The 22,380-nt window shown below is 44.0% G+C and overlaps 1 protein-coding gene across 1 annotated transcript in view; it reads right to left on the bottom strand.

Annotated features, from left to right (window-relative positions):
• The window catches only part of LOC135881099 (WASH complex subunit 2A-like), a 68,036-nt gene that overhangs the window by 16,830 nt on the left and 28,826 nt on the right, over positions 1-22,380 (bottom strand). Inside the window, exons 18-24 of the mRNA XM_065407609.1 lie at positions 14,173-14,289; positions 11,047-11,213; positions 7,336-7,447; positions 6,349-6,522; positions 3,794-3,982; positions 576-704; positions 277-372 (exon numbers count right to left, since the gene is read on the bottom strand). Of these exons, the coding sequence (XP_065263681.1) occupies positions 277-372; positions 576-704; positions 3,794-3,982; positions 6,349-6,522; positions 7,336-7,447; positions 11,047-11,213; positions 14,173-14,289 (984 nt within the window). The remainder of the gene's footprint in view (positions 1-276; positions 373-575; positions 705-3,793; positions 3,983-6,348; positions 6,523-7,335; positions 7,448-11,046; positions 11,214-14,172; positions 14,290-22,380) is intronic.

The raw sequence follows: 22,380 nt of genomic DNA, 5'->3' as shown, positions 1-22,380 counted from the left end.
AAAACACACACACACACACACACACACACACACACACACAAAAAAACCCCAAGCAATAAAAACATACATTTGTCACTAAAATCAGCTGATGTAAACCTGAATACACACAGGGAACAGGTCTGTTGAGCAAGGTTCCACTAACTGAAGAGAGTCACTTTAACAAGTTTCTACTCTAAACACAACTGATTTCACTTGGAAATCTATGTTACACACACACACACACACACTTTTTTCTACATCTTTTAAAGAAGTCATTTACAATAAAAAGGCAAGTACCGGAGGCTTTGCTTTAGCAATATTGAAGAGATCATCCTCATCATCATCTCCAAAGAGCCCCCCTGCAGATGACAGCTTCACACGAAGTTTTGCAGACTGAAATAAAGACAAAAGGCCACCTAGGTCAAAGCCACATTTCTAGCTGCTGATTACTGCATCCACATTTACTCTGTCCTCTCTGGTGGTCAGCGACATTATCCAGAACACTCGAGTAAGGGACATCAGAGCAATGTTACAATCTGTACATTTCAAAGAATCCATTTTTAAATAGCAGATTCAGAACAGGGCTTTGAACTCACCCCTGATTTCTTGGACCTGGCAAAGAGATCAACATCAGGATCATTGTCTTTCTGCAGCTTGTGACTGAAGAGAAGTTCCTCATCCTGAAACACTCCAGTGCTTTTGGAATGAGAGCTCTTCTCAGCGGGCTGAGGGAAGGGGAGAAAAACCCACACACACACACAGTTACAAAACCCACTAACAGTTTGTTCCCAGTATCACACTCATACACTAATGAAGTGGGTTTGCAATGCAAGCCAGGCTGGTCTTTATACACACAGGCACAGTTGTACAGCTTTAACTAATCAAATCAAATTAACTAAACACTAAGCCCCCTGCAGCACACAATGAAATAAAAAGATTTAACCCTGGCTTATATCTAAGTGTTCACACAGAGGTTTGTATTAGTTTAATTAAACTGATTTAAACACCAGTTTAACAGTACAACTCACCTATTAAGACAAGCCCTCAGCAACGGGAAGTCTAACAGATGTCAATTTCAGCATTCACTTATTGATGTAAAACGGACCTGGAGACTAGGTTCCAGAAGGCAGATTCAGACACCAACATGAACACACCCACTGCAAATTACTGCATCGACACTGAGCACAAACCATGGAGCAATTCATAGTCAGAAAAACTAACTCTAGAGGAAGTTAAGCTCTGGAACAGGCTTCCAAGGAGGCTGTGGAATCCCCATCGCTGGAGGTTGTTAAGAACAGGCTGGACAAACACCTGTCAGGGATGCTCTAGGTTTACTTGGTTCTGGCTCAGCGCAAGGGGCTGGACTTGACTCCACAAGGTTCCTCCAGCCCTACAATTCTACAGTCATTGGGCCAGAGAAACCCAATATAAATTCCTCTGTAGCCCAGTGGTTAGGGCACTCACCTATGATATGGGAGACCCAAGGTTAAGTCCCCGCTCCAGTGACTATTCAGTAATTTATAGTTAGGGTCCTTTGTTTTCTGTTTTTATTTTAATTTATTTTTCCCCAGGAAAATATCGGTGTTTATTGCTACAGCAATAAAAGCAGGTGAAAAAGCAGTGAAAAATTAATTTTTCTAGATAAATATTGGTTTTATTTTAGTAGACGGAAGGATATGGGAAAAAATAGATTAATGCTTTGACTAATGGAATTCAATGTGGTTTGTTGCAGAATTAAAACAGAACTCAAAAGACAATGCCACCTCTGAGTTTAAGAAAACAATATATCCCTAATCCTCAAATAAAACTTTTCATTTGAATAAACAATTTACTGTTGTAGACTTAAAACTATTAGCCTATAAATAGTTACATTTAATAATTGGGCCACACCATGTGCAGCGCGTACATTCAACTTCATTCTTTTCTCCTGTTTTTGTTTTGTTTTTTTTAAACTTTTGAATACCGTGTGTTCTAAAATGTATATAGATTTTCATTTTCTTCCCATTTTAGTGTGTCAGATCTTTAAACCATCATCTGCTAACAGCTTGAAATGTGTATGCGAGATTCATTGGTACATTCAGATGCGCGTGCACTTCAGAGCTTGCATGCATGCCTGTTCGTTTCTTGTGTGTATCTTCTAGATTAATACATAGCCTTACTTCAACAGGCAGCTTCGCGCGCACACACACACACACTAATGTATTATCGTAATACATCTCTCTCATGCAATGTACTGTATTTTCCTAATAAAACAAGTTATTTTTTACATATTTGAATGATACAGAAGTAGGGTGAACATTGGGGAAAAAAACAAATACTTTTTGTAAAACCAGGGATTTTTCAGTAAAAATCAGTTTAAACTGAAAATGAAGGGGCTTATTTACAGTTGAGTTTATTTATTTATACAAGCTTTTCTACAGGAGAGATGTGGAATCCCCACATCAGAATATCCCATAGTTTACAGCATTCTCCTGCCAGGGGAGAGACCCAAACTCAAAATCCCTTCTCCACATCAGACAGAGGAGAATTGAACCTGGGCCTCCCACATGCTAGCTCACTACCCTAACCACTGGGCTATAGCTCATAACCAAGACCCGCCACCACACCTTGTTTCTTGAATCCTTTGCTTGCTTTTCTCAAGCTGCCTGAAAGCCTAAACAACATTTTTAGGATTGAAACAAAAACAGATTTCCATCCAACTTTTCAAAACTGCCAGTGAACTGAAAAAAATCTATTATGTGCCCCGGTCTGCTGGAGAGCACATCAAGTACCTCGCAATATATCCGGTGTACTTGGGATGCTCCATAGCCGGAATCAGCAGAGATGCTCAGGCCACCAGCCACCTGGTTTCAAACAGGTGGGGGCTGGAGGCAGAGTTTTTTCCATTAGGAGCCATCAGCTCCAGAAATTGCTGCCCATCCCATCTGACAGGACTCAGACTTATTAGCATGTAGGGGCCCGCTGCATTCAAATGAATGAAGTTGTTCACAAGTTCTCCTAATTGTAGTTCTGTATTAAAAATCATCATGCACACACACAGTGCACTGGGTCCAGCCTTGCAGACCCTGGCGATGTAACGTGAGGAATGCTGCAGCACCTGCTTGAAAGGGGCAGCGGTGAGATGGGCTGATTCAGGGTGTCAGCAGGCCAGCCTCACCTTGGCAGAAAGGAACTCTGTGCTCTCCTGTCCCTTGGTGCAACACCCGTCAGAGGATAGTGGTGGAGATACCAGGTCAGGCTCACTGGCACAGAGGTGTGAGTTACAGTACTTTGTCCTGGGGAGGCATAACGGGCTCTCAGGATTCACATACCACTTATATACGGGTGGCTCGGAGCTAAGCTCCCCTTTCATAATGGGAAATGGCTCCTGTTAGATCCACCTGCTCAGATGTGAGGAGGGGAGGGAGTGGTGAAGGGAAGTATCAGAAGCACCTCTGCATTCCCAGACCCTCCCGCCTCAGCAATCTCAGAGCTAGCTCAGGATCTGAGGTCTGGTCCTATGACCAACCCCAGGCAGCTTTGTTTAATGCAACAGTTTACATTTCAGGTTATCTATCTATCTCACACACACCACACACACTGCAGAGTTAGAGCTAGTTACAGCGAGCTTGATCAGAGAAGAGAGATCCAGAGGAACAGGCAGCCAAGTAAAGCTGGTTTCAGACAGGATCAGGAAGAGCTGATGAAGCAGAAACACAGAACGGCTGTTCTAGACAGCAGGTGAGACAAAGGAGCAGGAACATTGCAAGGAGAGGGGGTTAGAGGGAGACTAGGTCTGCAGGCAAGCCAGGGAGCCAGTTTGCTCTTTGCTCACCTTTCTTATTTCTTTCTGCTCAATCTTACTGACGTCTTGATCTTCCATTTTCTCCACTTCCTCCTCTTCAAACAAGCTCAGCACATTCTTAGCCCTGGTTTTGGCTTCCCTCTCCAGCGGTGGTGGAGAGGCCATGAACAGATCCAAATTACTGATCGGCCCCAAAGACGATGCCATGAAAGGCTCCAACTGTAAAAACAAAAAACAGGGACTGGAATTTGGTGCTGGTTTGCTGGATTATCTTGGTTTGGATGTTTGATGTGTCCAGAACTCTGGGATCCAGTAACATGGCAAACAGCTAAATGCACCCATCCTTCCCAGGCAGATAAAAAGGAGTGCCATATGCATTACTTGAGGGCCTCACAGATCTGATGGCCCTCCTGCAGAAGAGCACAGGTTTGCGTCAGTACCCTGCACCCTAGTCCTGTTGTTCAGCATGTTGTGCATCAGGGTTTGTTTGCGGTTTTTTTGGCTGCCTGCTTCTGCTCCCCTCCAGAGATGGCTGCTTGTCAATAGTTGTGCTGCTAGTTTGTTAAACCATTTGGGATCCTCTGAAGCGGAAAGCACTATATGATTGTTAGGTGTGCTCAGAGTAGTTTTCTACGAGCACATAACGTTGCTAACAAACTAAGTACCTAGAAAGTCATTTCCCAATAATTCCCACAACATTCATTGAGCAATTTAGTAGCTGGGAGTTGGCCTACATTTGGCTGACCCTTTCCAACATTACACTTGAGACAATCTCAGTTAGCAAATATTGCTGCCAAAAGCAGAAACTCATGGTTTTAGCAGGTCTATAGTCCCATGGCCACACTAGTGTGATGCATGTAAATAGGATGTTTCAATAGCATCACAACAGTTCCTGGGTTTATTGCAAAGTGTGTGTGTGTGTGCGCGCGCGCACATACACGCTAAGGTAGCTCATCCAGTTCACATTTGGAAAGGAATACTGCACCTGTGTGACTGATGTTTTGGATACTGAGGCATCTCTGTTTGACCTAATTGGAAACATTTTTACAAACAGCAATTATTCAGTTTGCCGTTTTGGTCCAAGCATGATTTTGGTGGCCAACAAATTTTGAAAGAGGGCGACTACTGCTAAGCATAGAACATCTATAGGCTGTTTAACATAAGAATGGCCGTACTGGGTCAGACCAAAGGTCCATCCAGGCCAGTATCCTGTCTACCGACAGTGGCCAATGCCAGGTGCCTCAGAGGGAGTGAACCTAACAGATAATGATCAAGTGATCTTTCTCCTGCTATCCATCACCACCCTCTGACAAACAGAGGCTAGGGACACCATTCCTTACCCATCCTGGCTAATAGCCTTAATGGAATTAACCTCCATGAATTTATCCAGTTCTCTTTTCAACCCTGTTATAGTCCTAGCCTTCACAACCTCCTCAGGCAAGGAGTTCCACAAGTTGACTGTGCGCTGTGTGAAGAACTTCTTCCTTTTGTTTTAAACCTGCTGCCCATTAATTTCATTTGGTGGCCCCTAGTTCTTATATTATGGGAACAAGTAAATAACTTTTCCTTATTCACTTTCTCCACACCACTCATGATTTTATATAGCTCTATCATATCCCCCCTTAGTCTCCTCTTTTCCAAGCTGAAAAATCCTAGCCTCTTTAATCTCTCCTCATTTGGGACCCATTCCAAAACCCTAATCATTTTAGTGGATTTATATAAGGACAATAAGATATTCTCCGCCTTATTCTCTATCCCTTTTTTAATGATTCCTAACATCCTGTTTGCTTTTTTGACTGCCGCTGCACACTGCATGGACGTCTTCAGAGAACTATCCACAATACTCCAAGATCTTTTTCCTGATTAGTTGTAGCTAAATTAGCCCCCATTATATTGTATGTATAGTTGGGGTTATTTTTCCCAATGTGCATTACTTTACATTTATCCACATTAAATTGCATTTGCCATTTTGTTGCCCAATCACTTAGTTTTGTGAGATCTTTTTGAAGTTCTTCACAGTCTGCTTTGGTCTTAACTAACTTGAGCAGTTTAGTATCATCTGCAAACTTTGCCACCTCACTGTTTACCCCTTTCTCCAGATCATTTATGAATAAGTTGAATAGGACTGGTCCTAGGACTGACCCTTGGGGAACACCACTAGTTACCCCTCTCCATTCTGAAAATTTACCATTTATTCCTACCCTTTGTTCCCTGTCTTTTAACCAGTTCTCAACCCATGAAAGGATCTTCCCTCTTATCCCATGACAGCTTAATTTACGTAAGGGCCTTTGGTGAGGGACCTTGTCAAAGGCTTTCTGGAAATCTAAGTACACTATATCCACTGGATCCCCCTTGTCCACATGTTTGTTGACCCCTTCAAAGAACTCTAATAGATTAGTAAGACATGATTTCCCTTTACAGAAACCATGTTGACTTTTGCCCAACAATTTACGTTCTTCTATGTGTCTGACAATTTTATTCTTTACAATTGTTTCAACCAACTGGTCAAATAATTCTACGAAATGCACTGTTAAAGAGATTAAAGGAACATTTGCCAAATCTCTAACTAAAAGAGTATCCCTTACCTTTTCCTGCTGCCCTGCAACCTCTGTTCCTCCAGTCACAGGAACTGCTCTATGCTCCTCTAAATGTCCTGACTTATCTTCTACCAGTTTAGTCTTTGATGTGTCCAGCAGACCCTCCTTTTCCTTCTCTTCATCAAATAACGAAGGTGGTGCCTGAGGCGTTTTTGGTTTTTCCTGGGAAATGAAAGGATGTTACTACTCACACACGGAGATCTGGCACATAAGCGCACAGATGGATACATATAAGAGGTCTGTATCTATGAAAGAGTGGGGTCTCTGGCCCACATGGAACAGCAGATAGGTAAACAGGACTTCCCCTGTTCCCAGTGGCTCAACAGATGGGAGAAGCCTGTGGTCCACACATGGCAAGTGGGTTTGTGAAAAGGAGAGGTTTAGGGGCTATTATGTGGCAGGCAACAATAGATTCTATGGTGGCTATTCGGCGCAGTGTTTTGGGGTTGGCACTTCAGATATGAAGGCATTGGGTGGCAGAGTGTTTATTACTACAATCAGCATACCGGGCTGGGATGATAGGAACCTGGGTGATATCAGAAACCCCTATTGAGGGCGGGAGGGGCTGGGGAGAATTATAGCCACAAGTGTAGAATCAGAGTTTGGTGGGTCTGACACAGGGGAAAATCCTGCGCCTACCGAAGTCAATGGAAACTTTGCCATTGATTTCAATAGGACCAGGACTTCATCCCTAGGACCATACTCAAAACCCTTCAGTAATACTCACAGCACAGTCTGAGCAGGCCCAGCCCCAGCAAAGGCAGCATTCAGACTCCATTTCAGAGTATAATTTTAACCTAATGAAGCCAAGTAGTTTTAAGCCCAAAATTCCAATCACCTTAATCCTATTATAAATTTGCTGGAAGTCATCTAACCTAAAGGCCCTACTTAATGTGTTATGGAGAAGCCTGCCTTGCTACAACAGTGCCATTCAGTAAATCATCTGCTTTGGGGTTAAGCAGGAAAAGGAGGTACCGCTGTGGTTTTAGCTGCTGAAGGAACACGTGTCGGCTGGGAGCTGATTAGCGGTCCTCCGTTAACAGCATCTTCTTCAAACAGAAGAGAAGCCTTCTGGTGCTTCCTCTGACTGTAAAGAGAAATCCATGCACAGCAGACATGTTTAACTGGTCAAATGGCATCGTTTAGACTGTCCTCTTTAGGGACATGGTATAGAAGAACACAAAGTCTGAACAAAGTATGATCAGGGCCAGGTTCTCTCTAAGCTACAGAGGCCCAGGACTGCTGCTCCAGTCTGGCAGGAGACCTTGCCTTCAGCCTCAGTCCATACTAGGATATGAGAGTGACAGAGCAGGTTGCTTCCATTGCTTACCTCACTAGCACTGGAGTCTCATCTCTCACCTCTTTACATGAAGGTGACACATACTCCCTTTCCCACTTCCTGAATCCATCTTGCCTATTTAGCCTGTAAGCATTTAGGGGCAGAGGCTGTCTACTATTCAGTGTACAGCGCCAAGCACAACAGGGCCCCAGTCTTGGTTGGCCCTTAGGCACTACTGTAATAAACGCGATTAACAGAACGAGCAAAGCAGCATCACTACCGGAGTGGAACACAGGTAGGATTTTGTGGCCTCCAACATGACATCCTCCCCTCACTTGAGTCGGTGTGCATGTGGCAAGACTATGTGGGGGGAAGAGGCCCAAGATGCTACTCAGTAGAGGGTGAACTCCAGGAATAAATTTCATATACGCTCCTGAAAAACACTGAACAAAAACCTCAATTCAGCACAATCACTAGGACTTTGCTTTTGTATTTGCAGAAAGAAGAGATCACTTTGAAATATTGAAGAGGGTTCAGAGAAGAGCCACAAGAATGATTCAAGGATTAGACAACTTCTTACAGTGTTCGAGTTCTTTGAGTCTATACAGCTTAACAAAAAAAAAAGGTTAAGGGGTGACTTGATTACAGTCTATAAGTACCTATATAGGGATCAAATATTTAATAATGGGCTCTTCAATCTAGCAGAGACGGGTCTAACACGATCCAATGGCTGGAAGTTGAAGCTAGACAAATTCTGACTGGAACTAAGGGGTACATTTTTGACAGTGAGGATAATTAAGCATGGGCACAACTTACCAAGGGTTGTGGTGGATTCTCCATCGCTGACAATTTTTAAAATCAAGGCTGAATGTTTTTCTAAAAAGATCTGCTCTAGGAATTATTTTGGGGAAGTTCCATGACCAGTGCTACACGGCAAGTAAGACTAGATGTTTGCAACAGTCCCTTCTGGCCTTGGAATCTATGAATTGTCTCAAGAACATGGGGTTCTCTCCACTTGGGCATTACAGCTAGTCTAATAACTCAGTAAGACCTTAGTCCTGTCCACATATCCATCCTGGATTCTGCAAATCCATTTGTCACTCCTAAGCATCAGCAGCACAGTTTATAGACTATCAAGGTGTTCACAAGCTGTCACTGACTATGCTATTTCTGGTGTGTAAATTAGTCACCTGTGTGCAAGTCAGTCAGCTAAGTCACTTGATGTCAATTCCGCTTCCTGATTGGATGACTGCAACTTTTTAAACAGGAGGAGAATTACATACTCACCGTGCATTTCGAACAATGCACTTTTCTTAGACCCTTTCAGATGCTTAGACTTTTAGCCTAAAATCTGAAGTTTTCAAAATCCAAACATTTTCATGCGTAAAGTGGTAGCAAGCTGGATATTCCCCAAAATAACCACCCTGACCCCAAGAAGCAACAGCACATCCAAGGCTGCACTTCTGTTCATGAAGATATTTACACAAAATTAATAAATCTGTGCAAAAATTAGCAGCAAAAAGATTGACCTCCATCCACCTAACCAAACCCAGAGAGCCAAATAAAAATGAATTCCCCACCTGTCTTACCAGACCCAACACTCCATAACCTGAGAACCTGAGATTTCAACGATTTCCACCCTACCATCAACCTCAGCCTGGACCGGTCCACACAAGAGGTCCACTTCCTAGACACTACAGTGCTAATAAGCGATGGTCACATAACCACCATCCTGTACCGGAAACCTACTGACTGCTATACCTACATGCCTCCAGCTTTCATCTAGACCACATCATACAATCCATTATCTACAGCCAAGCTCTAAATACCGCATTTGCTCTGATCCCTCAGACAGAGATAAACACCTACAGAATCTCTATCAAGCATTCTTAAAACTGCAATACCCACCTGGTGAAGTGAAGAAACAGACAGAGCCAGAAGGGTACCAAGAAGTCACCTACTACAAGACAGGCCCAACAAAGAAAGTAACAGAATGCCACTAGCCGTCACCTACAGCCCCCAACTAAAACCTCTTCAGCTCATCATCAAGGATCTACAACCTATCCTGAAGGACGATCCCTCACTCTCACAGACCTTGGGAGACAGGCCAGTCCTCGCCTACAGACAGCCGCCCAACTTGAAGCAAATACTCACCAGCAACTACACACCACACAACCCAGGAACTAAACCTTGCTACAAACCGCGGTGCCAACTCTGTCCACATATCTATTCAAGGGACACCATCATAGGACCTAACCACATCAGCCACACCATCCAGGGCTCATTCACTTGCACATCTACCAATGTGATATATGCCATCATGTGCCAGCAATGCCCCTCTGCCATGTACATTGGCCAAACTGGACAGTCTCTACTCAAAAGAATAAATGGACACAAATCTGACATCAGGAATCATAACATTCAAAAAGCAGTAGGAGAACACTTCAGTCTCTCTGGTCACTCAATAACAGACCTAAAAGTGGCAATTCTTCAACCAAAAAAAAAACTTCAAAAACAGACTCCAACGTGAAGCTGCAGAACCGGAATTAATTTGCAAACTGGATACCATCAGATTAGGCCTGAATAAAGACTGGGAGTGGTTGGGTCATTACAAAATCTAAACTTAATTTCCCCAATACTCATTTCTCCCTACTGTTACTCACACCTTCTTGTCAACTGTCTGTAATGGGCCACTCTCTTACCACTTCAAAAGTTATTTTTCCTCCCTTGGTATCCTGCTGTTAATTGATTTATCTCGTTAGACTGACCTCACACTTGGTAAAGCAACCCCCATCCTTTCATGTATTTATACCTGCTCCTGTATTTTTCCCTTCATGCATCCGATGCAGTGGGTTCTAGTCCACAAAAGCTTATGCCCAAATAAATTTGTTAGTCTCTAAGGTGCCACAAGGACTCCTCATTGTTTTAACCTGAGAGCAGGTGAGCTTTGTCGTGTGCCCTGCAGGCAAACCGATCTCAGCTATTTTGGTCCCAGGGGAGGATGGGGAGCTCCAGAGTCAAGAGTAATGTGAATGCCCTGTCAGCAGCCCTCTCCCTTTAAAGAGGTTTCTTCAGCTTAGGTGCCTATGGTGATTCCAGCTGTGGCAGCACCACAGGGTCATGGGAAACCAGGGGCTAAACCAACACCTTAATCTGCACCTGGAAATCAACATTCAGCCAGTGCAGCCTACTGATTCATCAGTGTAACAGCGAAATAGCAGAAATGCACAGCAGAAAACAATGATTTTAAGATTACCTGACAGCATCTCAGCTTCCTGGGAAAATGGAGGCATTGTGCTATTTCAGGAAGGGAATCCCAGAATACCCTTGACAAACTATTGAAATGGGTAAGCCTGCTCCAAGAGATTGGAGAGAAACGTGCTGCTCTGCTGTTTCAGTTTTTTCACCTGTCTTTAGTGATTGCAAATAAATCCTCCTCCTCTTCATCCTCCTCGAAGAGGCTGGTCTTTTTCACAACATTAGACGGATCGATTGCACTGCCAGGCTTTGCAGGTTCCCCCTTTCGGCTGTCTTCGGAAATTGGTTTAGTCGGCTTGCTGACGTTCCAGTGGTCCTAAAAATAATATAGGAATTATTCTCTTACAAGCCTATTTCCTGCACGTCATTTCAGCCATTTCCTCACCTCTTCTACCTTAGTCAGCACACTAGAATCAGCGCTTGTTCCTTTGAAGACATGAGCTGTTCTTGCATCTATGCATTAAATACAAACACCAGTGCAACACAAGGCCAGAAAATGATATTATTAACTTCCCACTGCATAAGCTTTCAGGACATAGGCCTGGCTCCCATTTAGCAGATGCTAAATGAGTTGCAGGTGTAAATGAGTACTAGCATCTCTGAGATCTGCCCCTGAAGCTGGTTTTGTAAGTGGATGTTATGCAGCCACAGAAGGGAGAAGCTTGCTCTTTTTGAGAATTTGACCCATAACATTTTGACGATTAGACAGTTAGAGGAGTGTGGAAACACACACTATGCAGTATCCTGAGATAATATCAGTAACAATGCTGCCTCATTTCCTGACTTCTAACTGAAATATTAAGGCAGTTTTTCCTCTTGGGTTAACAAAATAATTGACCATGCTAAATACAGTGTTAACTCTTAAATGGCCCAACTAGACTTATGTTCATGCCTCAATTGGAGGTGAATGTGCTGAGATGGGAAGAGAACAGTTAAATGTACACCTTTGCTGTTAAAACGGGTTGGCTGAAGACAGTTTTCTGAAACGCTAGGTTAACAGAGCAATAGCATACCGGTCTCTTTCTGCGACAAAGCTATTTACATATCAACATTTTATCTAAGGGAGAAGTCAGAATTTGACTCAATATGGAATACTGCAGATCCCAGAAATATTTTCTCTGTTTTCATGCTTACAGTGCGTCTCTTTATCCCTTTATGTTACAGATGGTCTGCAGATGGAAGATCACTGCATCCCTTTCCTACTTTATGAAGTATTAAAAAAAATGACAAAGGCTTTTTTTAAATTCGGCCTTGCTTTACTTTCATATTAGATATTCATGTCTCATCTACCTTAAACAACAACAACAACAACATTATAGGTTACCTGAAAAGCCAGTAGTTTTATGACAGTCACTAAAGCAGCAGTGAAACACAACAGGGTTCAAAAAAGAACTAGGTACAGTAATTCCTCACTTAAAGTCATCCTAGTTAACATTGTTACGTTGCTGATCAATTAGGGAACATGCTCATTTAAAGTTGTGCAATGCTCCCTTCTAATGTCGTTTGGCAGCCGCCTGCTTTGTCCACTGCTTGCAGGAAGAGCAGCCCGTTGCAGCTAGCTGGTGGGGGCTTGGAACCAGGGTGGACCAGCAGCCCCATCAGCTCCCCCCTCCCCTAAGTTCCCTGTGCTGCAGCCACCCAGCAGGCTATCAATCGGCAGTTCAACTGTCCCTCCCCCCACTGTCCTGTGCTGCTCCTGCCCTCTGCCTTGGAGCTGCTCCCAGAGACTCCTGCTTGCTGTGCGGGGGGGGGGGGGGGGGGAAGATGGGGGCTAATGTCAGGGTGTCCCCCTCTCCCCTGCACCCCGCTTACCCCATCTCCATCTAAAGCAGGGAGGGAACATGGAGGGAGAGAGACAGAGAGAGCTTGGGGCAGCAGCTGCTGTCTCAACTTCCTGATCCACTTAAAAAGACAATGCACTTAAGAGTGGGTCAGCTTACTTGAAGGGGCAGTGTGCACCTCTCTTGCTCCCACACACAAGGGGTGTGTGTCTGTCTGCTATGCTGTCTCCCCTCCCTCCTGTTCGTGCTGCCTTGATGAGAGGCTACATTAACAACAATGTGTTAACCCTTGAGGGCTCAGCCAAGTGCTAGTTCATCATTTAGCAGCAAGGCATTCCCTGGGAAATATCCTTCCCTCTTCCCCCTCTAACTTCACCACCTCAACCAAGCTTCACAATCATCATAGCTGTGAACAGTATTAAATTGTTTGTTTAAAATGTATAGTGTGTGTATATCTATATAATATATCGTTTTTTGTCTGTTGAAAAAAAATTCCCTGGAACCTAACCCCCCCTATTTACATTAATTCTTATGGGGAAATTGGATTCATTTAACATAATTTCGCTTAAAGTCGCATTTTTCAAGAACATAACTACAACGTTAAGCGAGGAGTTACTGTAAGTTCATGGAGAATAGGTCCATCAATGGCTACTAGCCAGGATGGGCAGGGATGGTGTCCCTAGCCTCTGTTTGCCAGAAGCTGGGAATGGGCGACAGGGGATGGATGACTTGATGATTACCTGTTCTGTTCATTCCCTCTGGGGCACCTGGCATTGGTCACTGTTGGAAGACAGGATACTGGGCTAGATGGACCTTTGGTCTGACCCAGTATGACCGTTCTTATGATTAATTAAGCAGGAATGTGAGTTTTATTCACACAGTAAAGTTCCTTTCATCAAGTGGGTCATGCTGACACTTTGTTAACTCAAGTACTTGGCTGCAAATCTTGATTAAGGATTCAACACCCTCCAACTCTTTGATTAGGGGCTGGGAGAGCTCCCAAGCCCTGTACCCGAGTCATCCAACTAGCGCTTCCAACAGAGACAGGTCAAATCTTGTTTTCTAATTCCCCCATATTTCTAAATAAACCCTGATTACCCCAAAACTTTCAGGCCCTTTTTATACACATTAGTAGTAAAGGAGCTCATGCTCTTTTTTTCTCTTTTGTAGGTCAGCTCTAAGTCACCCTTCTTGGCAGGAGGCTGCTGTGCCATTTTCTGTTAGACACTTATAGCCTACCTCCAGCAAATTTTCCCTGCCATGGTAGCTCTGCCAGCCAGTCCCATGGTGCATGCAGCTAAAGAGAACATAGAGCTCTCCCCAGCCCCACAGATATACAACAACAGCTGGAAGGAGCATTGTCTGTAGACACAGCCCAGGCACTTAACAGTCCACACTCAAGTGCATCGGAGTGAATGCTGTATTGAACATTTCACCTTTTGGAGAGCTGTAACCCCAATATCCCCCTTTAAAATGCATCTCGCTCTACAGTACCTCCTCATCACTGCTGAACAACGAGCCAGAGGCTTTTTTGAGGAGCTCCGATTGTTTTGCCTTCTCCTGGGGTGGTTTTGACTGTTGCTTCTTAGCAGGTGCAGTACCAAACAGATCCTAAAAATATTAAAGCCAAGAAAGGTAACTCTGCCTGGTACTTGGTGTGCATCAGCACTCAGGTTCCTATCAACATCTGTTTCTTGGCTGAGCTACATTCAACTGGTTAAGGAAATATAAATACTTCCACCAAAACCTATTCAAAGGACAACAGCTTCAGATACCATGGAGCAAATGGTTCTCAGCCATGGCATCCACAGATGTATAGTAGAGAAGTTACAGACCAAAAGCCTGTAAGTATCAACGCTTTCAACAACTTGACAAGCTAGGATAAGAACCCGGTCCTGCAATGGGATCTGCTAGCCAGGACTCCCACCCCGTCTCCCTAAAGTCAATTTTCCCATTGCAGGCTTTGGCTTTTATTCTGTAACTTCTGGTTCAGCTGGGGACTTTCGATTTGTAACGTGATTAAGAACTACATCTACCAGGCTTTTAAACCTAGGATGTGAAAGGGATATTTTAAAGACTACACCCCCACTTTGAAAGAGGTTCTCTACTGACTGCAGCTTGCATGTACGCTTTCCATCATTGTTTATTTTGCACTGTCATTTATTTTCTGTCCTCATGTTGGACACAGCCCTTGTCTCACATCTACAGTAGCTGGCTTTGTAGCTGTAAATCACCACAAGTGCAAACAGGACTCAGGACTTGTCTACACTACCACTTAAGTCCATGTAAATAATGTCACCCAAGGATGTGGAAAAGCCACCCCCCTGAGCAACATAAGTTACATCGACTTAAAGCGGTGTCTAAACCATGCTATGTCAGGAGGAGACGCTCTCCCACCGACATAGCTTCAGCCTCTCGTTGAGGTGGAGTAATTATGCCGACAGGAGAGCACTCTCTCATGGGCATAGCGCGTCTTCAGCAATGCGCTACAGCTGCACTGATGTAGCATGGTAGTGTAGATTAGCCCTCAGGCACGTTAGACACCATGTCATCTTAGCTTTGTCATGCTAAAAGTGGTGGATCTGGGTGGTGGTGGTGGTCAATTATGGCTATATGAAGTTTGCTCGGGTAGACAAGGTCAGTGAAGAGGACAGCAAGAAGGTGTTGTAAGATGGCAAGCATTACAAATCAATAAGATCACATGGATACTCAGTTTAGGCATGTGCACATCTTCCCTGTTAGGATATTGTAACCGGCTGTCTATGGCAGAGCTTTAGGAGATACACTGTACTTTCATTTCAAAGAGCCTCATGAGATGGGAAGTTTTTCTGACAGTCAAAAGATGTATTCATATTTATTCTTTGAGAAAGAGAGAAACTACCCCCGGATCATTACTAGCTGATCCCCAACACCTCTCTGACCCTGGCCTCAGAGGAAATTTCTCCATCACAGGGGACAGATAATACCACCATATGTTGAACAGCTCATTACTGCAGTTCAAGTCTTCCCAGCCACAACCCACTGCTCAGCAGCTCTGCTGTAGCCTAGCAAACCACTACAAACAGCTGTCATCTCTGCAGACTAGGGATGGAGGAGGGACTCTTTCCAACAGAGCAGGAAAGCAAATACAAAGCACTGTTGCATCTGGGAAAGAGACCAGGATCCTGAACTGCAACAGTCGTGTGGCCTACTGTACATGTAAAAAGACACCTGGTGAACTCGGTACTTGTCCATGTGCAAGACTCTTATGAAGTGGGAGCAACACAGAATCCCTTAAAAGTTTTTCCAGTTGAACTTTGATTCCTGGTTAGAAACTTTGCAAAAAACCCAAAAGCCCAGTAGAATGGCTTGCTAAGCAATGGGGAGCTTCTGCTAGTGGTCCCAGATGGGAAGAGCTGGGAGCTGGAGGCAAGGTGCTCTCAGAGGACGGCTCTGGAATTTGCATAAGTCACAAGCCTGCCACAATCTGCTGACACCTCATCACAGTCAAGGTATGATTGTGGGGCAGGCTAGTTTACTCTGGGGGCTGGGTGTCCAAAGATGGATTGTAAGCTCTTGAAAAGCAGAGGTGATGCTTCCCTGTGTGTTTGTACAGCGCCTAGGATGGGGGCTTTTGGGCAGTACCACAAGACATACTAAATTAAGAATACCGTGAACCTGTCCATAGTTATTACCCACTAGAAAGGCAGCATATCCTGGAGAATAGGGCACCAGCTCCACCACTGACCAAGTAACCCTGAGCAAATCACCTCAGCTCTCAGCTTCCCCATCTCCAAAGTGGAGGATACAGACTCTGCTTTAGCTCCAGGGATGAAGAGGACTAGAAGAGTACAAAGTAATAAATCAAAGATTGCAGTTGTCTGTACCCCTTCTCAAGCAACCATTACGCTCAGTCTGTTACAGGAAGAAGAGAAGAGCGGCTAAGTCCCATAGAAAGAGGGGAGGAGTTGATGGAGACAGCACCAATTCTGGGCCCCGGGAGGATACAGGATGGCATAAGGGGGATTATAAGGGAAAATAGGAATGGACAGGGGTTGCAACTAGAGGGAACAGGGGATAGATTAGTAGATCGCACTGTCACCAGGCAAAGGCAGGTTTACATGATTGGGGACTCCTTACTGAGGAGGTTAGACAGGCCTGTGACCAGGGCGGACCCAGAGAACAGAAGGGTGTGCTGTCTACCGGGCGCGAAGATACGGGATGTGGACCTGCGGTTGAAAAGGATCCTAAAAGGAGCAGGTAAGAAACCCTTGATCATCCTTCACGTAGGAACGAATGACACGGCTAGGTTCTCGCTGGAGAGAATCAAGGGAGATTATGCCAGGCTGGGGAAGACGCTTAAGGAAATCGAGGCTCAGATCATCTTCAGTGGGATTCTGCCTGTTCCTAGAGAAGGGCAGCAAAGGGGTGACAGGATTGTGATGATAAATAGTTGGCTAAGGGAGTGGTGCTATAAAGAGGGCTTTGGGATGTATGGCCACTGGGAGGCTTTCGGGGACAGAAAACTGTTCTCACGGGACGGACTTCATCTAAGTAGGGAAGGAAATAGACTTCTGGGAGGGAGGCTGGCTCATCTCATCAAAAGGGCTTTAAACTAGGAAGCTGGGGGAGACGGTTGGGAGATGTCCAGTTAATCTCCACACCAGATTATAACATTGAGAGGGAGGTCAATGAGATAAGAACAGTTACAGCCGGGGGGAAGAGATTGGACATAAGGAGAAGGGAGGGGATGGATACTAGACTAATAGGTCATACGGGAGGTACGGTGTCCATACCAAATTGGATAACAAATGTGAAAGAGGCCAAACGGCATAAATTAAGATGTTTATACACCAATGCGAGAAGCCTAGGTAACAAAATGGAGGAATTGGAGCTCCTGGTCCGAGAAATGAAACCGGATATCGTAGGAATAACCGAAACGTGGTGGAATGGTAGTCATGACTGGAGTATAGGTATGGAGAGGTATGTGCTGTTTAGGAAAGACCGGAACAAAGGTAAGGGTGGGGGAGTAGCATTGTATGTCAACAATGAGATAAACTGTAAAGAAATAATAAGTGATGAAATGGATAAGACGGAGTCTGTCTGGGCAATACTCACACTGGGTAAAAGAACTACTAGAACCTCCCCTGGGATAGTGCTTGGGGTGTGCTATAGACCGCCGGGATCTAGCCTGGATATGGTCAGAGAACTATTTAATGTTTTTAGGGAAGTAAATACTAATAGGAACTGTGTAATCATGGGAGACTTTAACTTCCCGGATATAGATTGGGGAACAAATGCTAGTAACAATAATAGGGCTCAGATTTTCCTAGACATGATAGCTGATGAATTCCTTCATCAAGTAGTTGCTGAACCGACGAGGGGGGATGCCATTTTAGATTTGGTTTTGGTGAGTAGTGAGAACCTCGTTGAGGAAATGGTTGTAGGGGACAACCTTGGCTCGAGTGATCATGAGCTAATTCGGTTTAAACTAAACGGAAGGATTAACAAAATTAAATCGGAGACTAAGGATTACGATTTCAAAAGGGCTAACTTTAATAAATTAAGGCGACTAGTTAGGGAAGTAGATTGGACTAACATATTTATGGATCTAAAGGCAGAAGGCGCCTGGGATTATTTCAAGTTGAAGTTGCAGGAGCTGTCGGAGGCCTGTATCCCGAGAAAGGGAAAACGGTTCGTAGGCAGGAGATTTAGACCGAGCTGGATGAGCGAGCATCTCAGACGGGTGATTAAGAAAAAACAGAAAGCGTACAAGGAGTGGAAGATGGGAGGGATCAGCAAAGAAACCTACCTTACTGAGGTCAGAGCATGTAGAGATGGAGTGAGAAAGGCCAAAAGCCGTGTAGAGTTGGACCTTGCGAGGGGAATTAAAACCAATAGTAAGAGGTTTTATAGCCATATAAATAGGAAGAAAACAAAGAAAGAAGAAGTGGGACCGCTTAAGACTGTAGATGGAGTGGAGATTAAGGATAATCTAAGCATGGCACAATATCTAAACGAATATTTTGCATCGGTCTTTAATGAGGCTAATGAAGGACTCAGGAATAGTGTCATGGAGGTGAATGCCTGGCTGCGAAGATGGTGTTGCCAGGAGGGCTTTGGCTTCCTAGACCACGGGATGCTATTCGAGGAAGGACTGCTAGGCAGAGATGGCGTTCACCTTTCGAGGAGGGGAAAGACCCTATTTGGACACAGACTAGCTAACCTAGTGAGGAGGGCTTTAAACTAGGTTCGACAGGGACAGGTGAGCAAAGCCCACAGGTAAGTGGGGAACATGGAGACCTGGGAGATGGGTCGGAAACGAGAGGGAGTGTGGGCTATATTGGCAGAGAGAAAGGAGGGTCAGGACAAAACTGGGAGGAAAGATCAAACCAGTATCTTAGATGCCTATATACAAATGCGAGAAGTATGGGTAATAAGCAGGAAGAACTGGAAGTGCTAATAAATAAATACATACAACTATGACATTGTTGGCATCACTGAAACTTGGTGGGATAATACACACGATTGGAATGTTGGTGTGGATGGGTACAGCTTGCTCAGGAAAGATAGACAGGGGAAAAAGGGAGGAGGTGTTGCCTTATATATTAAAAATGTACACACTTGGACTGAGGTAGAGATGGACATAGGAGATGGAAGTGTTGAGAGTCTCTGGGTTAGGCTAAAAGGGGTAAAAAAACAAGGGAGATGTCATGCTAGGAGTCTACTACAGGCCACCTAACCAGGTGGAAGAGGTGGATGAGGCTTTTTTTAAGCAACTAACAAAATCATCCAGAGCCCAAGATTTGGTGGTGATGGGGGACTTCAACTATCCGGATATATGTTGGGAAAATAACACAGCGGGGCACAGACTATCCAACAAATTCTTGGACTGCATTGCAGACAACTTTTTATTTCATAAGGTTGAAAAAGCTACTAGGGGGGAAGCTGTTCTAGACTTGATTTTAACAAATAGGGAGGAACTCGTGGAGAAAGTAGAAGGCAGCCTGGGTGAAAGTGATCATGAAATCATAGAGTTTGCAATTCTAAGGAAGGGTAGAAGGGAGAACAGTAAAATAGAGACAATGGATTTCAGGAAGGCAGATTTTGGTAAGCTCAGAGAGCTGATAGGTAAGGTCCCATGGGAATCAAGACTGAGGGGAAAAACAACTGAGGAGAGTTGGCAGTTTTTCAAAGGGACACTATTAAGGGCCCAAAAGCAAGCTATTCCGCTCGTTAGGAAAGATAAAAAATGTGGCAAAAGACCACCTTGGCTTAACCACGAGATCTTGCATGATCTAAAAAATAAAAAGGAGTCATATAAAAAATGGAAACTAGGACAGATTACAAAGGATGAATATAGGCAAACAACACAGGAATACAGGGGCAAGATTAGAAAGGCAAAGGCACAAAATGAGCTCAAACTAGCTACAGGAATAAAGGGAAACAAGAAGACTTTTTATCAATACATTAGAAGCAAGAGGAAGACCAAAGATAGGGTAGGCCCACTGCTCAGTGAAGAGGGAGAAACAGTAACAGGAAACTTGGAAATGGCAGAGATGCTTAATGACTTCTTTGTTTCGGTCTTCACCGAGAAGTCTGAAGGAATGCCTAACATAGTGAATGCTAATGGGAAGGGGGTAGGTTTAGCAGATAAAATAAAAAAAGAACAAGTTAAAAATCACTTAGAAAAGTTAGATGCCTGCAAGTCACCAGGGCCTGATGAAATGCATCCTAGAATACTCAAGGAGCTAATAGAGGAGGTATCTGAGCCTCTAGCTATTATCTTTGGAAAATCATGGGAGACGGGAGAGATTCCAGAAGACTGGAAAAGGGCAAATATAGTGCCCATCTATAAAAAGGGAAATAAAAACAACCCAGGAAACTACAGACCAGTTAGTTTAACTTCTGTGCCAGGGAAGATAATGGAGCAAGTAATTAAGGAAATCATCTGCAAACACTTGGAAGGTGGTAAGGTGATAGGGAACAGCCAGCATGGATTTGTAAAGAACAAATCATGTCAAACCAATCTGATAGCTTTCTTTGATAGGATAACGAGCCTTGTGGATAAGGGTGAAGCTGTGGATGTGGTATACCTAGACTTTAGTAAGGCATTTGATACGGTCTTGCATGATATTCTTATCGATAAACTAGGCAAATACAATTTAGATGGGGCTACTATAAGGTGAATGCATAACTGGCTGGATAACCGTACTCAGAGAGTTGTTATTAATGGTTCCCAATCCTGCTGGAAAGGCATAACGAGTGGGGTACCGCAGGGGTCTGTTTTGGGACCGGCTCTGTTCAATATCTTCATCAACAACTTAGATATTGGCATAGAAAGTACGCTTATTAAGTTTGCGGATGATACCAAACTGGGAGGGATTGCAACTGCTTTGGAGGACAGGGTCATAATTCAAAATGATCTGGACAAATTGGAGAAATGGTCTGAGTTAAACAGGATGAAGTTTAACAAAGACAAATGCAAAGTGCTCCACTTAGGAAGAAAAAATCCGTTTCACACATACAGAATGGGAAGAGACTGTCTAGGAAGGAGTACGGCTGAAAGGGATCTAGGGGTTATAGTGGACCACAAGCTAAATATGAGTCAACAGTGTGATGCTGTTGCAAAAAAAGCAAACATGATTCTGGGATGTATTAACAGGTGTGTTGTAAGCAAGACACGAGAAGTCATTCTTCCGCTCTACTCTGCTCTGGTTAGGCCTCAGCTGGAGTATTGTGTCCAGTTCTGGGCACCGCATTTCAAAAAAGATGTGGAGAAATTGGAAAGGGTCCAGAGAAGAGCAACAAGAATGATTAAAAAGCAACAGAGGGTCCTGTGGCACCTTTAAGACTAACAGAAGTATTGGGAGCATAAGCTTTCGTGGGTAAGAACCTCACTTCTTCAGATGCAAGAATGATTAAAGGTCTTGAGAACATGACCTATGAAGGAAGGCTGAAAGAATTGGGTTTGTTTAGTTTGGAAAAGAGAAGACTGAGAGGGGACATGATAGCAGTTTTCAGGTATTTAAAAGGGTGTCATAAGGAGGAGGGAGAAAACTTGTTCACCTTAGCCTCTAAGGATAGAACAAGAAGCAATGGGTTTAAACTGCAGCAAGGGAGGTCTAGGTTGGACATTAGGAAAAAGTTCCTAACTGTCAGGGTGGTTAAACACTGGAATAGATTGCCTAGGGAGGTTGTGGAATCTCCATCTCTGGAGATATTTAAGAGTAGGTTAGATAAATGTCTATCAGGGATGGTCTAGACAGTATTTGGTCCTGCCATGCGGGCAGGGGACTGGACTCGATGACCTCTCAAGGTCCCTTCCAGTCCTAGAATCTATGCATCTATGAATAGTGGCAGCGTGACGGATGGGAATAAAGGAGGGAGGGTTGACATTACCGTATCCGAGATAGAAGCCAAACTCGAACAGCTTAACGGGACTAAATCGGGCGGACCGGATGATCTTCATCCGAGAATATTAAAGGAACTGGCGCGAGAAATTGCAAGCCCGTTAGCGATAATTTTTAATGAATCTGTAAACTCGGGGGTGGTACCGTTGGACTGGAGAATAGCTAATGTGGTTCCTATTTTCAAGAAGGGGGAAAAAAGTGACCCAGGTAACTACAGGCCTGTTAGTTTAACATCTGTAATATGCAACGTCTTGGAAAAAATTTTGAAGGAGAAAGTAGTTAAGGACCTTGAGGTCAATGGCAATTGGGA

The sequence above is a fragment of the Emys orbicularis genome, chromosome 7 (genome assembly GCF_028017835.1).
Source record: "Emys orbicularis isolate rEmyOrb1 chromosome 7, rEmyOrb1.hap1, whole genome shotgun sequence".
Classification (NCBI taxonomy): Eukaryota; Metazoa; Chordata; order Testudines; family Emydidae; genus Emys; species Emys orbicularis.
This window is presented reverse-complemented; position numbering and strand designations above follow the sequence as displayed.